Here is a 15,956-nt window from a genome sequence, read left to right on the forward strand (position 1 = left end):
AGATGCTGTTGCTAACACAATGTTAGACAAGCGTGGTGGTTTTAAAGCTGTAATGTATGTTTTTATTATGATTATCCCTAGGAATTGCATTAGTAAGTGCATCTGTGTGTTATTGTTTTGAAAATAGGGTGGGGATAAAACCACAAGGACATATAATAATCAAAATTTTAAAAATCAAGTTATGAATTCATCTGGCTGCAAGTCAGAACCAAAAGTAAAATTCTTATTTCATCTCAGAATACAAGTGAAGGCAAAACAAAAGATTTTTGTTTCACTTTCAATAAATAGCATTTTTTTCCTTGAGCTGGAGAAGTTTGAAATATATTTAAAGTAAATCTGGATCAGATTTAAAGCTGCAAGGCTAAAGTAAATAAAGCTAAAGTAAAGCTAAAGTAAATCTGGATCAGATTTACTGCAGTCTGGTATAGAACTAACAAGTAATGCAAGAGATGGTACTGAAAGTGACAGTGAGATGCCTCTGCAACTTGCATGGAAGAGAATTCAGTTTTGTTGAAGTAGATGAATGACCAGTCATGTCCAGAACATATAGTGTGCATTTCTTTGAGTGTGTTAAAATTAGTATAACACTTTTCAGTGCCTTCAGTTTTGCTTAAATTTAAAAATACGAGGAAATTAAATCTGATATACCCCATCCCAGTTAGTCTTAAGGTTTAGACATACCATCACCAGTCCATACATCTTGGAAGAGTTCCTAGTCCACTAGGGTTGGGAACATCAGTAGCCTTCTGAGTGTTTTCCATGAGAGCTGGTTGAGGCATATGCAAAGGGATGAGGGTGTAGTTTCCATCATCCCTCTATCCAGCTTCTTCTACTATTGCAGACTTACAAGTTGCTACTTAGTAATAATTATTAAGAAAGATTTGTAGTATCTATTTCAAATCTTCATTACAAGTTGTTGTTTGAGTCTGCAGTCCCATTTATTTTCCAAATACAGGCAGTCATTTAAAAGTGGAAGCTCTGAGCCACCTTTCCAGACTGTTTGTGAGAAAGCCTTGTATAAATGGAAAAATGTGTCTGTAATCTCTCAAATAGCTAGCTGAGTAATAGGCAAATATTGTCTATCTGGAATCCCCAGCTAGTAAAGGATGAAGTGTGTGAGCACATTGTATTTTCTCTAGAATGTATAGGAAAAGAAATGTGGAAACTGCGCTTCTGAGAAGCACAAGTTTAAAGGCCTTTGGAGCAATTTTCCCTCCTGTTTTTTAATCTGGATCTGAGGAATTTGGAAACTTGCGGTGAGTAGAGGAAGAATACCAAAACTGTAGACATCGCAGAGGAATGGAAATGGCACTTCAGCATAGAATATAAGAGGCTGCACTAATCCTTGTTTACTGTTCATTGATATGCTTTTGTAGGAATGGGTGGGGGTGTACTTTCCCTTAATTTAAGTGTTTGGCATATTTTGTGATGTTTCCTATGCAGTGTCCTGCCACCAGAATGTCTATGGCTGTTGCAACTCTTGTGTATGATGTAGTAGTAAGGATGTTATCTTTCATCTGCTTGACTAGCCATTTGATCATTTCATAAATGTAATTATTTTAATTTCTTGTCTTCTGTTTCAGGAGGATGTGCCAACAAATCTAGGGCTGTGTGGTATGACAGTGCACACTGCCATTCTTTGGGATGGGAGACTCTTCGGTATGCCTGATTCCCTAGCTGTGAGCCTGTATTGTGAATTCCCGAACTGCTTTTCTTCATGATGACCTGGCATTCATCACTTCCAGACGCCTAGATTTTGTGTGCTGAACAAAAAGGTGCTGAGGAATGGGCACTCCCCTATTGTCTTTCAGGGCATGGGAGCTTGTGTAAAGGTAGGTGGTTTCAGGGTGGAGGAGATACTTCTGCAAGTGGTGAACTAAGGTTTAGATCATTGACAGAAAAGAAAAAAAATCAGTGTAATGTAATTAGCTGCTTTGGGGGACTGAAAGGTACCGTGTAGTGTAGTATAGTATAATGTAGTATATGCTTTGTGGAACTCTCCATGCTCTCTTAGAGTAGAAGAGCTTGAGCAAGCAGAAGAGGCAAGCAAGCTCAACTCCTTTTTCTATGTGATAGCACCCTTTTTTATTCTACTATTGACAATTGCTTTGCTAACTTCTCTTTTGGAAAAGAGACTTACGTACATAACAGATGCAGACTGGGACAGTGCTGGTGGTGGGGTTGATAGCCCAAAATGAGCAAGGATTTTTCTTCTCTGCTGTGACATATTCCATTTGGGGTCAGTGCACATGCTGAAAGTTTTGCTGGTTGCTTTGCATTTTCTTTATTTCATTACAATACACGTATGGTAATGCCAGAAATTACAAGTTGTTAAACTTTGTTATTCATTTTCAATAGTTTTTCTTGCTTAGATGGTTAACTTGAATAATTGTCAATTTGCGCTGGAGAATATTAGTCATTTCCAGTTCTGACACAAATTAACATATAAATATTGTCTAAGAACTACCAGACATAATAATAATAATAATAATAATAATAATAATAATAATATTTTATTTTTATATCCCGCCCTCCCCGCCAGGCGGGCTCAGGGCGGCTAACAGACATGGGGTCCCATGATTCACATTAAACAATAAACGATATAACAGGCATGGGAGTCCCATGATTCACATAAAACATAGCAATTTAAACATTAATTACCAATAAGTTATTTAAAATACATAAAACATATAAAATAGGTGCTAAAATAATATAGTCCTGATGTATATGAGATGGCTAAATATCTGTTCGTTCATTATCAGGTTCTGTCTCAAATACCACAAGATGTCTCAAATGCCAACTGAAAAAGAAATGTTTTGCAAGCCCTGCGGAATTGGTTCAGGTCCCGCAGGGCTCGCACCATCTCTGGAAGGTCATTCCACCAGCGAGGGGCTATCACCGAGAAGGCCTGCTCCCTAGTGGCCTTCAGCCTAACTTCTTTTGGCCCAGGGATTGTTAATAAATTCTGGGAACCAGACCTCAGTGCTCTCCGGGGTACATATGGGGAGAGGCGGTCCTTTAGGTAGGCAGGTCCTCGGCCATATAGGGCTTTAAAGGTAATAACCAGCACCTTATAGCGAACACGGTAGACAACCGGCAGCCAGTGCAGGTTGCGCAGCCCAGGCCGTGCAGGCTCCCACCGTGGTAGTCCCTCCAACAGCCTGGCCGCCGCGTTCTGGACTACCTGGAGTCTCCGTGTTTGGTACAAGGGCAGCCCCATGTAGAGGGCATTGCAGTAGTCTAACCTCGAAGTGACCGTTGCGTGGATCACAGTTGCTAGGTCGACGCGCTCCAGGAAGGGAGCCAGCTGCCTCGCCCTCTTAAGATGGAAGAAGGCGGATCTAGCAGTGGCAGCTACTTGGGCCTCCATTGATAGGGAGGACTCCAGTAGCACTCCCAGGCTCTTGACTTTGCGCACCGGTACCAGTGGCGCTCCGTCAAAGGCCGGTAAAGTAATCTCCCCTCCCGGTCCGCCGCGGCCCACGCAAAGGACCTCAGTCTTCGCCGGATTCAACTTCAGCCCGCTCAGCCTGAGCCAGTCAGCCACGGCTTGTAGTGCCCGGTCCAAATTTGCTGGGACATCACCAGCCCGGTCGCCCATCAATAGATAGAGCTGAGTGTCATCTGCATATTGATGGCAACCCAGCCCATACCTCCGTGCAATCTGGGCAAGGGGGCGCATAAAGATGTTAAACAGCATCGGGGAGAGGACTGCTCCCTGAGGCACTCCGCAATCGAGTGGGTACCTCTGGGACAGTTCCCCCCCAATTGCCACCCTTTGTCCCCGACCCTCAAGAAAGGAGGAGAGCCAATGTAAGGCTAGCCCCCGAATTCCTGTGTCGGCGAGGCGGCGGGTCAGCAGCCGGTGGTCGACCATATCGAACGCCGCCGATAGGTCTAACAACAGCAATACTGCCGAGCCGCCTCGATCCAGTTGCCGTCGGAGGTCATCCATGAGGGCGACCAGGACTGTTTCTGTCCCATGGCCCAGGCGGAAGCCGGACTGGCATGGGTCTAGGACGGAAGCGTCCTCCAGAAATTCCTGTAACTGCACTGCCACGGCCCTCTCGATAATTTTGCCTAAAAAGGGCAAATTTGAGACCGGCCGGTAGTGTGCCAATTCGGCCGGGTCTGATGACGGTTTTTTCAGGAGAGGGCAGACCAATGCCTCTTTCAGAGGTGTTGGGAAAACACCTTCTGAAAGGGATCGATTTATAATATCCCGTATAGGATATCTTAGTTCCTCCTGGCAGGCCTTAATTAGCCAGGAGGGGCAAGGGTCCAGATCGCAAGTCGTGGAGCGTGCAGTGGCAAGAATTCTGTCGACTTCCTCCAAGCTGAGCGGGTCGAAGCAATCCAGAGTTGAATCAGAAGACACGCATTGGGCTTCGAGTCCACTTACTGCCTCCAAATTGGCGGGGCAGTCCTGGCGGAGCGATTGGACCTTATCCGCAAAAAATTTCGCAAAAGCCTCGCAGCCAATCTCCAATTCCTTAGCTTTAGAATTGCCTTGAGGCAATGTAGTCAAATTCCGAATTATTCTAAATAATTGGGCTGGGCGCGAATTTGCGGATGCAATCCTAGCCGCAAAGTATGTTTTCTTTGCGGCCTTGATTGCCATCTCATAGGACTTCATAAACTTCCTATAAGATGTTCTAGTCGCCTCGTCACGAGTGCGTCGCCATTGCCTCTCTAGCCGTCTAAGGCCTTGTTTCAGCTGGCGTAATTCCGGGGTGTACCACGGAGCCAGCTTAATCCGAGGTCGCAGAGGGCGCCGAGGTGCGATCTCCTCGATGGCCCTAGAGAGCCGGCTATTCCAGGTCTCAATCAGGCCATCAAGGGAATCGCCAGAGGGCCAGGAGTCCCGCAGAGCCATCTGGAACCGTTCCGGGTCCATTTGGCTCCGCGGGCGAGCCATAATCGGCTCCTCGCCTAAACAGGTTCGGGGGGGCATATTTACGCGGGCCTTGAGGGCGAAGTGATCCGACCATGGCACTACCTCTATGGCATCATAACTTGGCTTTACAATTTCAAGATGTAGAATGAGAAATAGCTTATTTTTATTTTATTTTTTGTAAGAAGAAAGTAGAAGGTGGTGAGAGTGGAAAAGGCTAGGAAATAGTTGTTGTTGTATTGATAAGAGCCAGAGCTTTCCTGTGTGCTATGCAGAAATGAAGATACTCAATGGGTTCTTTTTTCATATTCCAGATGCAGCTGTGATCCTCAGCTACGTGTCTCATTGAAGGGACCTAATGTTTTACGTCATTGGTAAGCAAAAAAAAAAAAACCCAGCTGTTTGTAGGATATAATTTTTTCAAGGTTGGTTTCTTTTAACTCATTTTACAGGATCAGAATCCAGGAAAAGGGTAAAAGAGACTGTATAAAAGAAACTGACCAAGACACTTTGGTGCCAGAGACAGAAAAGCCAAATCTCTCCTCTTTCCCCAGTAAAAAAAATATAATAAAGTAATTGACAATTTGCTGGCCTTTAACAGTGCTTCAGAATATGCTGTTCAGCCTGCCTTAAAGGTTCTATGTGGTGAAATTGTTCTCTGTGAAACTTCTAGGTGCTTATGAATTCTGCCATGAGTTGCCCCAAGCAGCATGCAGTTCCTAATTTCTGTGTTTATGAATTCTTCACATCTTTCTGAATTCTAACTGCTATATATTTTTTGTGACAGGTGGGATCACAGTGTCTGTGGTAGCTTTCTTTTTCACCATTAAGTTCCTCTTTGAGCTTGCCGCACGTGTAGTCAGCTTCCTCCAGCATGAGGATCGGGAACGCCGAGGGGAGCGGACCATTTATGACTACGTGCGAGGCAACTACTTGGACCCCCGCTCCTGCAAAGTTTGCTGGGATTGGAAGGACCCCTGTGAGGTGGGCCACAGCATGGCCTTCCGAGTGCATGTAAGGAAATATTTCTATTTCCACAATTTGGGGATTGGGTGTGGGTTTGGGATATGTGGTCTGTTCCATTGCCTATTCCCACCATGGCATTTTATGTTGGAGTTATTACATAGACTGATATTTTCTAGAGCTGATGTATAGCGGGGCATCAGAGATGTCTAGGGGACATCTTGTATGCTTTCATAGTGAGTTTGAGTGGACTTCCATATTCAGGCAAGTTAAGCTTGATTGTTTCCTTGATAAGATGTAGCTGTGTCTGCTTTTCTTCTGGGCATAATTTTGTTGAGATTGCTGTATATACAAGCATACAGCTTGGAGGTTACCTATGTTGAAGCATGTTTGAGAAGGTTGGCTCTTTTTCTTCTTAAATAGTATATCAAAGCATGTTGGATGCTTGAAGGTACTTCTACTGCCATACCTTATCTTAATTTGGGACACTGTTTACAACATGGAGCTTTGTGATCCTTTCCTTTTCACTGGTGCACCACTTACCTTGTTCATAGGATATCTGAGGCTTAGTGTTCACCCAGGATTCTTAATTCTTCATGCAGTTGTTCTACAAGAATGGCCAGCCTTTCCCTGCTCACCGCCCTGTGGGGTTACGAATTCATATCTGCCATGTGGAGCTAGCAGTGGATATTCCAGTGACCCAGGAAGTACTTCAAGATCCTAATTCAAATGTGGTGAAGGTGGCATTCACCGTGCGCAAGGCTGGGCGATATGAGATCAGTGTGAAAATTGGGGGATTGAATGTGGCATATAGCCCTTACTACAAAGTCTTTCAGCCAGGTAAGGCCTGGGTAAGCTAATACTAAGGCAAGACTTAGAAGGAAAAGTATGACATAGATTATATGCCCCATTACTATTACTATTTCTGCTCTGCTTATTTAGCATGCTGGGTTGTGCTCCACTGTGGGTAGGTTATAAAGCTGCTGGTTGTCTTTGAGATTCTGGTGAAATCAAGTCCAATCATGCATGCTACCAGTTAGATTTATGAATCAAAATAGTTTGTTAAATACAATAGCACACACTTGTGGCAATAGTGAATAATCAAGTAAAACTGTAAAACACATTATTTTACCTACAGAGATTTAGTAGTACCAACTGAAAGCTCCAAGAGGGTCAGACATTCACTTCAAAGGCAGACTATGTTTAGTCTTCCCCAAGTAGGAGGGCATGGTCCTACCTAGCTCCTGACACCATTCTGTGCATTTTTATAGTCCAACAGCTTTGATTTCTGATTGGCAGGATTCTAAACTTGGGCAATCTTCTGTTTATTTTGTCTTATTAATGTTTGAGTAATTCCCTCTGAATGTCTCCTACAACACCAGTGTGATGACAAACCTTTTTTTCCCCTTACTGTAGGGATGGTGGTTCCCTCCAAAACCAAAATCATTTGCCATTTCTCCACTCTGGTGTTGACTTGCGGGCAGCCCCACACTTTACAGATAGTCCCAAGAGATGAATATGATAACCCCACCAGTAACTCAATATCACTGATAGATGAGCACAATTACAGCCTTTCCATCCACGAGGTAAGCAAGATTGTGTCCCCTTCTGTCTTCCCAGGGGCTACAACGCACCCATTCATCCTAATAAAATACTTTTTTTTTATCTAGCTTGGTCCCCAAGAAGAAGAGTCTTCTGATGTTTTGTTTGAAAGGTCTGTGGTATCAAATCAAAAGACTTGTCAGGTTTTCCTGAGACTCACCCTGCTCCGTAGGGGGTGTTTCCGTGCCTGCATCTCCTACCAAAACCAGCCTATTAGCAATGGAGAGTTTGATATCATTGTTTTGAGTGGTAAGTTGAGAAGAACATTACAGTCGCCTACATGTCAGCTCATCCACATGATGCTTTTGCCAGCTAAAGCATTTACAATGGATTGACTTTTGTTTCCTTGTTTATATCTCATTCTTCCTTCAAAGATCTGACATTCCAGTAATGCAGCAAATCTGTAAGGCAACTAAGCTTGACAGGTAGTGACTTTCCCAAGTCAACCAAGTGGGTTAGTAATTGAATCGGGTTTCAAACCTGTGTTTCTCTTCCAAACCTAACATTCTAGCTAATGGGCCATGCTTAGCAGGCTCTCTCCCCCGGAAGTGTCGTCTGTCATGGAAATGTGACAGGTTTTGTGGAACCCATTGTTGTTCCCTTGATGATTTCAGTGACATATTGTTGGTAAAGGAAGACAAATGGAGAACTCTTGCAAAACATTATTAGACAAGAATTCACTCAGTTAAGTGCCTGAGTGAGCCAAAGAGTAAAGAATTTACTGATGTGAAATACTGGTAAAATGCATTCTGTCAGTTCAATCCTTAACTACACATTGTGTGCATGTGTGTTGAACCAGTGCTCCAAAACTTTTCATTAAATATTTATTTCAGTGGTAGGCAGTTAGGAATGGAGAAGTGACTGGAGGAAAAAGGGCTAATCACTCCCTTTCCCCCTACTGTTTCATGGCCCCGTATTCTCTTCTCCCCAAGCTGCTTTCCTTTTTCAGAAGAGAAAAAAAATGAAACTTTTAGTTGCCAAGTCCCTTAAGCACCTAAGTACTTAAATACTTAACCATCACTAATGTTGATTTCAGTGCAATTTGAGCATAATTGCTGTTTCTGGATTGAGCTCTGCCTGTCTATTCTGTATCCTCTCTTCCATTGGGTTGGCCAAAAGATAAATCAGGATCAAATTTAGAGGCATTATTTTATACTGGCATCTCATGCAACCTTAAAATCTTCTTTGCATTTCAAGCAAATAAAAAAATAGTGTATCCCAGAAAAAGAATACTTTAATATAATTTTAAAGGAAATATAGCCAGACTATGTTCCCCTTTATTTTTTTAGAGCTCCCAGAGATTGTATTGGTTCATGAACATGTGGAATTTGTTCTTTGTGGAGGAATTCAGTTGTAGTTGAAAGCTGAAGTTAGAGGAAGCCAAAAATGTCCATGGCAGGGTGGTTTTCATTATAGTTAACATGGGCAGGAAAGATTCTTTCATTTGAAAGCCACGTATGTCTCATTATTGTTTGTTATACTGATGTTATACTTATGTTTACACTTATTTTGTCTTCCACTTCTGTGAATCTATGTAGTAACTTAATGTGGTTCACTCATGAAAATCCACTGAGGAAGTAGGGAGTGAGAGGAAAAAAGAAGAATGAGGTTCAGAGGAATCCTGTCTTCTGACTATAACTCTAATTCTTGCAGTCCTTTTGGCACAAAGGAGGATTGGGCTTTGAGCCCCACTGCATAGTTCCCATTCACTGATCTTTGGGGCTAGGCAGGGTAGATGTTTAGGAGATGCTTTACCATATATATGCTTTTCTTCCTATAATACATTGCACGCTTGCCCAGGACTAGTACCTCTGGCTATTCCCCAGCAGTACAAGGGAACCATACCTGCACAATCCTTTTAGACATGGGTTTGGAGGAAGGTGGAGTGACTGATACTTTTCTGAAGAATAGGGTGTCGCGCCTTGCCTCCTCCCTTGGGGGTCTGCCCCTGGAAGCAGTTGCATCCTTCAGTTCTCAACCATGGCCTCTGCCAACCTGGACTTTTTCTTGTCCATCCTGCCCCGCCTCCTTTCTCTGAGAGTCTCTTTTCCTGGAGGATTCTTGATATCTCAGGCTGGGCTAGAAGGGGGTTAATTTCACCCTCACCTTCCCTTAGCCCTGCTAGCAGCTTTACTTCCCTCTCTTGGGACTAACACATCAAGCTGCTAGCTTCTCTTCCCTGACCTCATCCTCAGTATCCTCTTTTATACCCCTCCTTGCTCCCCTTTGCCACTTCTGCTTAGGCTCCACTCCCACTCAGCTGTGGCCGTGTTAGCAGCCTTTGGCTGGGAGAATGGCCTGCAGTGCGATGCCTGGTTATAGAGCCACTCTTCCCTGCAGGCTGGGGTGGCTGCTGTGCCTCATTCCTGTATGATGGCTCTCTACACCCCTGACTATTTTATTGCTCCTTGATCAAGCAGGCCTCCATAGGCCCCTTGGCCCTAGTGGACCCAGGGCCTCAATGCATTCTTCACAATGCATTGGCCTTCATGCCTGGATGGAATCTCAGGCTGGAGTGCAGTGATGTCTGGTATCAGGGAGGGTCTTGCCCTTTACCAGCTCTGCATTTGTCTCCAGGGCTCTCTGGCTTGCGGGGGAGCGTTGGCCCAGGTAAATGGCCAGGGGGCTGTGTGCGCATTTAGGGGAGGTGGGGGAGAGGCCTAGGCCAAGTCCTTGCTGTACCTCACCAGAGAATCTCTGTTGTGGTGAGAGGGACTTCCATTGGTCATGTAGAACCACCTGCTTTTAAGGCCAGGACTGTTGTGTTGTATTTTGTATTGGTGACATCTGTTTTATGGATCTGTAAGCAGTTGTTTCTGAAAGCACTAAAAAATGAAATATAGTCTGTTAGGACAGTGAGTTAGTTCTGACATATTTAGTTTTTCCTGTGCTTAGCTTTTGATAATGTATAAATACTAAGTAATTCTGGTGAAATTGTCTAGAGAACTAAATCTGAAGAAATTCTAAGAAGTCAGAAGCAGGTGAAATTTTGGCTTGCCTTCTCCCTGTAGCACAAATTCGGCATTAGTTCCCTCTCATCAGGATTGTCCATATAGCCTTGGTTCAGTCATATAAGTATTTAAAATTTTGGTTCAGATGTGTGTCAAACCATGGGTTGATGTTTAGCTGAGCAAGCCTTGAAAGAACTATGGCCTGGCTTGTGTGATCACTTCTTTCTTGACATTCTCGAGACTAATTAGTTCATTCCTCTTTCACAGCAAGCTGGTAGCAACTGGTAGCAAGCTGTTTGTGCTTACCCTGCAGACCAGGATTCTGAAACATGCTTTGTTTCTAATTTGCAGTACTGGTTTTGCAGGGCAAGAACAACTATAGCTCCCCAGCTCTGATGTAAAAGCAGGCCGGTTTGCCACAAACAAGGAAGAGACTTGTGTTACCCTGGCAAACCTCTGAATGAGCATAAGGTTTGCTTGTATAGTCTAAGCTAGTTTGTCTAAAAGGTTCCCAGTCTTTTCAAATATGGATGTGGCATTTCTTTAGAGTGAGGGAACCCACACAACCTCCTATGTTGTTGGTGAACTAGGTATGTTTACAGCTGCAAACTAGGGATGTGCAAAAAAAAAAATTCGGTATTACACGGATTCAGAAGTATACGGGGAAAAAAAATTCAGAATCCCCATATACTCCTGAATACCACATTCGGAATAGCCGCATATACGGTAGATGCGCGGCTATTTCCGAATATACGGCCCTATTATACCCTATGGGCCATTGAAATCAATGGCAAATAGGGTATATTTGAAGCTACCTGGAGGGGAGGGAGTTTGAGGGAGAGCCCCCAAATTTGCAGGGGACCTGAAGGGGACTCTCCCCTCCAACCCCCCCAAGTCCCAAAAAGATTGGGCCAGGGGATCCCATTCCAGGGGCACCCAAAGAGGGTGCCCCTATTCCATCATTATACCCTATGGGCCGTTGAAATCAATGGCAACATAGGGCATAATTAGAGGCTACTGGGGGGCAGGGGGTTTGAGGGAGAGCCCCCAAAACTGCAGGGAACCTGCAGGGGACTCTCCCCTACAAAACCCCCAAGTCCCAAAAAGATTGGGCCAGGGGGTCCCTGTCTTTGGGCTCCCCAAAAGGCCCATTGCCAACAATGATGGGGAAAGCCCAATTAGCCACTTCCTCACTGTAATTGTTGTGGGAAAAGTGGCTCTGGGGAGCAGGGGGTTTTGAGGAGAGCCCCCCAAACTGCTGTGCAGCTTCAGGGCACTGTCCCACACAAAACTCACAAGGCCAAAAAAAAAATTGGACCAAGGGGTCCAATTCTGGGGCACCCAAAGCCAAACCTAACTTCACACCAGAGAATCTCTATAGGACCCAAATGCACCATCCCTCTATCTACTCTATGAACCCTGCAGGCCTGGAACCAATATAAACTCAGTTGCCAACATCACTGCCACAGAAAACACAATCGGCTCAAGGTCTGCTCTGCAGACCTGGCTGCAGCAAACCCAGATGCCAGCTCTCCAGCCCTGCCGCAAACAACACGGGGAGAGCTGGCCAACCACAACAAGCCTGCTGGTTCTGGGTCTCTCACCCAGGTGCCAGCTTCCCTGCCACAGAACACGCAATCTACAGATGCCAGCTCTCCAGCCCTGCCCCAAACAACACGGGGAGAGCTGGCCAACCACAACAAGCCTGCTGGTTCTGGGTCCCTCACCCAGGTGCCAGCTTCCCTGCTACAGAACATGCAATCTACAGATGCCAGCTCTCCAGCCCTGACCCAAACAACACGGGGAGAGCTGGCCAACCACAACAAGCCTGCTGGTTCTGGGTCTCTCAGCCAGGTGCCAGCTTCCCTGCCACAGAGCACACAATCTACTCTATAAAAACAAGAAAGTGACCCAGCCCACACACACCCTCGCCAACCCCCACACCAACCAAATCAAACAGTACTTTTAAAACAGTAAAAAAATTAACTTTTAGCAATACAGGAACTTAGGAAATTAGGCCAAACAGCACCCCCCCCCCCCCAAGAACCAGAAGAGAAGAGTAACAGCAGCACAACACAGCAGCAACAAATCAAACACTGAATACTTTTAAAATAGTAAAAAACCCAACTTTTAACAATACAGGAACTTTGCCAATCCCCCCCCCCCCATAAAAAACCCTTCACCCTAACCCCAAGAAATCCAAGCCACCCAAATCAGGAGAAGTAAAAGGACCCTGCACTATTAAAAGTCCTCTCACTAAATTAAGATATGGGCAAATTAGCAACCCCCCCACCCCAGGCCCCCGTCCCCAGCAGAACCTAACCCCAACCCCAAATAGGCTACTCACCCAGTACTCACCCACCCAAATCTGGATAAGTAAAGGGACTCTAGTCCTTTTACCAACAAAAACTAAAACAAGAACCCCAAAACTGTCTTACCTTGTCTTCTCTACTCCTGGGAAGTCTGGTAAGACTGAGTGAGAGAGCAGCAGGCAGCAGCAGCACAATCTCTCACACCAACATAGCAGCAATGGAGGAGTCCAGCCAGGAAGACTCTTTAGAAAGGTTCTCTGGCCCTACAGAGAGCAATTTCAAAAAAATAGCACTGCTCTCTGATTGGCCAGACAACAGTGCTTACTTGGATACCCAAGTAAGCAAAAGATCAAAATAACAACAATGTAGCTGATGGCTGGGCCATCAGCTACACACAATAGCTCTGCAAAGCATGCATTTGCAATGCATTTTGCAAATGCATGCTTTGGATTGGCTGCTGGGGCTCCTCTTCCCCCTCCCCCCCCCTGATCCCAGGGAGGCTATGGGAGAGGCGGGAAGAGGCCACTAAAGGCGGGAAAGTAGGCAAGCAGCTCCACTGAGGCTGCAGAAGCTACTTTCCCGCCTTTTCCATTGACAGCCGTATACTTCCGAATAGCTATTCGGCAGTATACGGCAAGCCGTATTCGGCTGCCGCATAATAGGCGGCAATGGGAATCGGCTACGGCTAATTCCGTATACAGCCAAATCAGTGTTGATTCGGCTGTATATATGGTTCGGCCGAACCGAATGCGCAACCCTACTGCAAACCTCTTCAGTTGCAAGAAGTTAATAGCAAATGGGTTAACTGCCGTGGGTTAAGATTTGCGGTGAGCAAGTAGAACAGAGTGATCACTGAGGCAGGAGTTGTATGTAAATAATAATGAAGATTTATTTATTTACAGGTTGTTTTTAAAGAACAGATTAAAAACACAGGTTTCCAGACAGTCAAAGGAGAAACCTGGCTGAGGCACATAAATTTATACTAGTTATGGTTTCAGAGTGTGCTTTGAATTCTCTTAAATTCTTGCAGGTAGAAAGCGGCTTTCAATGACTAGCCACTAGGTTGGATCCTTTATCACACGCAGGATTTCACTCACACCTACCCAGGTACTCTGTCCTCTGCCAGAGGTAGAGTTAGACCACTCTGCCACACTACCAGGCAGAGCTACCTTTCAAACTGATCCTTTGCCGAGACAGACGCAAATCATCACTTTCCTCTCGCTGCAGCAGATCTCAACTAGGATTCCTGCTGTAGTTTCCTCCAACATTCCATGCCCCCTCTGAAACATGATCAAATGCTGGAGCAGCACTCCCACAGGCTCAGGGATGAAACAACTGAATGGCTGTTTTCCCCTTCAGAGGCAGGAATAGCCGCCTGTTTGTCACAATGAGAACTGTTTTTTAGCATAAAAACAATTTCATAGAATCATAGAGTTGGAAGGGACCTCCAGGGTCATCTAGTCCAACCCCCTGCACAATGCAGGAAACTTACAAATACCTCCCCCTAAATTTGTGGGAAATTTGTGGACCTCCCACATGATAGTAGTTGCACTTACTACTAACATAGATATGTGTCATTACAAAATATGTCATTACAAAATATGTAATGACAAGATCAAAATGACTGTGCTTAGTGGACATATGGGTTCACAGCCCATTTGCAGTAACTCCTTGGCCCCCCAGACTGGAGCCCATTGGTCTAAACCAAGTCACAGACTTGTGGGGGGGGGGAGTGATTGTGAATATATTTAGATAAGTGATCTCTTGGCCATCAAGCAAAACATCCAGCTTGTTTGTTTGTGTGGGGGATGGCTTAGTAGTAAAGCATCTGCTTTGTGTGCAGAAGGTTCAGTAAGGCAGTTTCATGGCTGCCTTGCTGGCCCTTGTAAAGGCAGAAAGGCAGGATATAAATGTTGTAAGTAGATGGAAAAAATATTGATAAGATCTTGTGAGTTTTGGCCAAATAAGGCTTTACTTATCTGTTTGTATGTTGCAGAGAATGAGAAGAATATTGTAGAACGAAATGTTTCTACCTCAGGGGTCAGTATCTATTTTGAGGCCTATCTTTACAATGCTAGTAGCTATGCCAACACACAGTGGCACCTTCCACCCCTTCATTTGGGTGCCTCTCAGCGCCGCCCTTCCACTGCTACTGAAGATGAGGATGAGGACTCTCCGTCTGATAGCCAGACCCCTGAGAAAGTGAAAAAACCCAAAAAGGTGTATTGCTATGTTTCACCCAAGGTAAGAATATATTTAAGGAAGCAGCAAGAGTTTTTGCTTAGCTGCTACTATTGTCATTGGTTAACAGAAGCCATACACAATCAAAAACCATTTCAGTCTGATTCGTGACTACTGCTTTGTGGGAAATCATCCATAGTGCTAAGGAATTTTTGCAAGATGCTGAAATTCAGACTGTCCGTACCTTCCATATATCTAACCAGATATTTGAACCAGGGTTGAATTTGGTAGCTACAGTTTAGACTGTTGCCGCCATGCTGGTCCAAAAGGGTAAGAGAAAATGAAAAGTTATAAGTGTCCTCTGTTGCTCTAAAATATCTGCAGTTCACAAGCCTGCAATGTGCATTTTTGTTTATTAGGGAACAAATGCCATAAGCACATTATAAATCACTAGTTCTTTGAACGCTGCAAAAATACAATTATGGGGAACTGGTATGATTTGGTTATCGTGCCTACTAGAAAATAATTGACAGCTAAAGTATGGGATGTTGCTGAGATGTCATAAAGCTTTGGAAAAAATATTAACTCAGCATATACAGGCAAACCAGTTGAACATATGAAGCTGCCTTATACTGAATCAGACAATTGGTCCATCAAAGTCAGTATTTTCTTCTCAGACTGGCAGTGGCTCTCCAGGGTCTCAAGCTGAGGTTTTTCACACCTATTTGCCTGGACTCTTTTTTGGAGATGCTGGGGATTGAACCTGGGACCTTCTGCTTCCCAAGCAGATGCTCTACCACTGAGCCACCGTCCCATCCCCAGTTATATGCAACTCAAGTTTCATGGGGTGGGGAGTTTCCACTCTGACTGCATAATCATTGCAGAGCAGGCATGGCTGTTGTATACTATACAAAAGGTTTCCCCCCACCACCTTTTCCTTTCTTTTCATAGCTTAATGGAAAGGCAGCACATACAAATATTGTGAAGAGCTGATGCAACCCAGACTTGTGAAAATCATTTTCCTCTCTGTTACAAAAGGTTTTCTCTTTGGGC

At 44.6% G+C, this 15,956-nt stretch overlaps 1 protein-coding gene across 2 annotated transcripts in view; it reads left to right on the forward strand.

Moving 5' to 3' along the window:
* The window catches only part of AREL1 (apoptosis resistant E3 ubiquitin protein ligase 1), a 32,818-nt gene that overhangs the window by 2,516 nt on the left and 14,346 nt on the right, over positions 1 to 15,956 (forward strand). For both annotated transcript variants that reach the window (XM_060262934.1, XM_060262935.1), the window contains exons 2-8: positions 1,584 to 1,832; positions 5,209 to 5,268; positions 5,682 to 5,908; positions 6,460 to 6,697; positions 7,274 to 7,443; positions 7,528 to 7,708; positions 14,719 to 14,966. In XM_060262934.1, the coding sequence (XP_060118917.1) occupies positions 5,253 to 5,268; positions 5,682 to 5,908; positions 6,460 to 6,697; positions 7,274 to 7,443; positions 7,528 to 7,708; positions 14,719 to 14,966 (1,080 nt within the window). In that variant the 5' untranslated portion in view covers positions 1,584 to 1,832; positions 5,209 to 5,252. The remainder of the gene's footprint in view (positions 1 to 1,583; positions 1,833 to 5,208; positions 5,269 to 5,681; positions 5,909 to 6,459; positions 6,698 to 7,273; positions 7,444 to 7,527; positions 7,709 to 14,718; positions 14,967 to 15,956) is intronic.

This window comes from Heteronotia binoei, chromosome 21 (assembly GCF_032191835.1).
Source record: "Heteronotia binoei isolate CCM8104 ecotype False Entrance Well chromosome 21, APGP_CSIRO_Hbin_v1, whole genome shotgun sequence".
Classification (NCBI taxonomy): domain Eukaryota; kingdom Metazoa; phylum Chordata; class Lepidosauria; order Squamata; family Gekkonidae; genus Heteronotia; species Heteronotia binoei.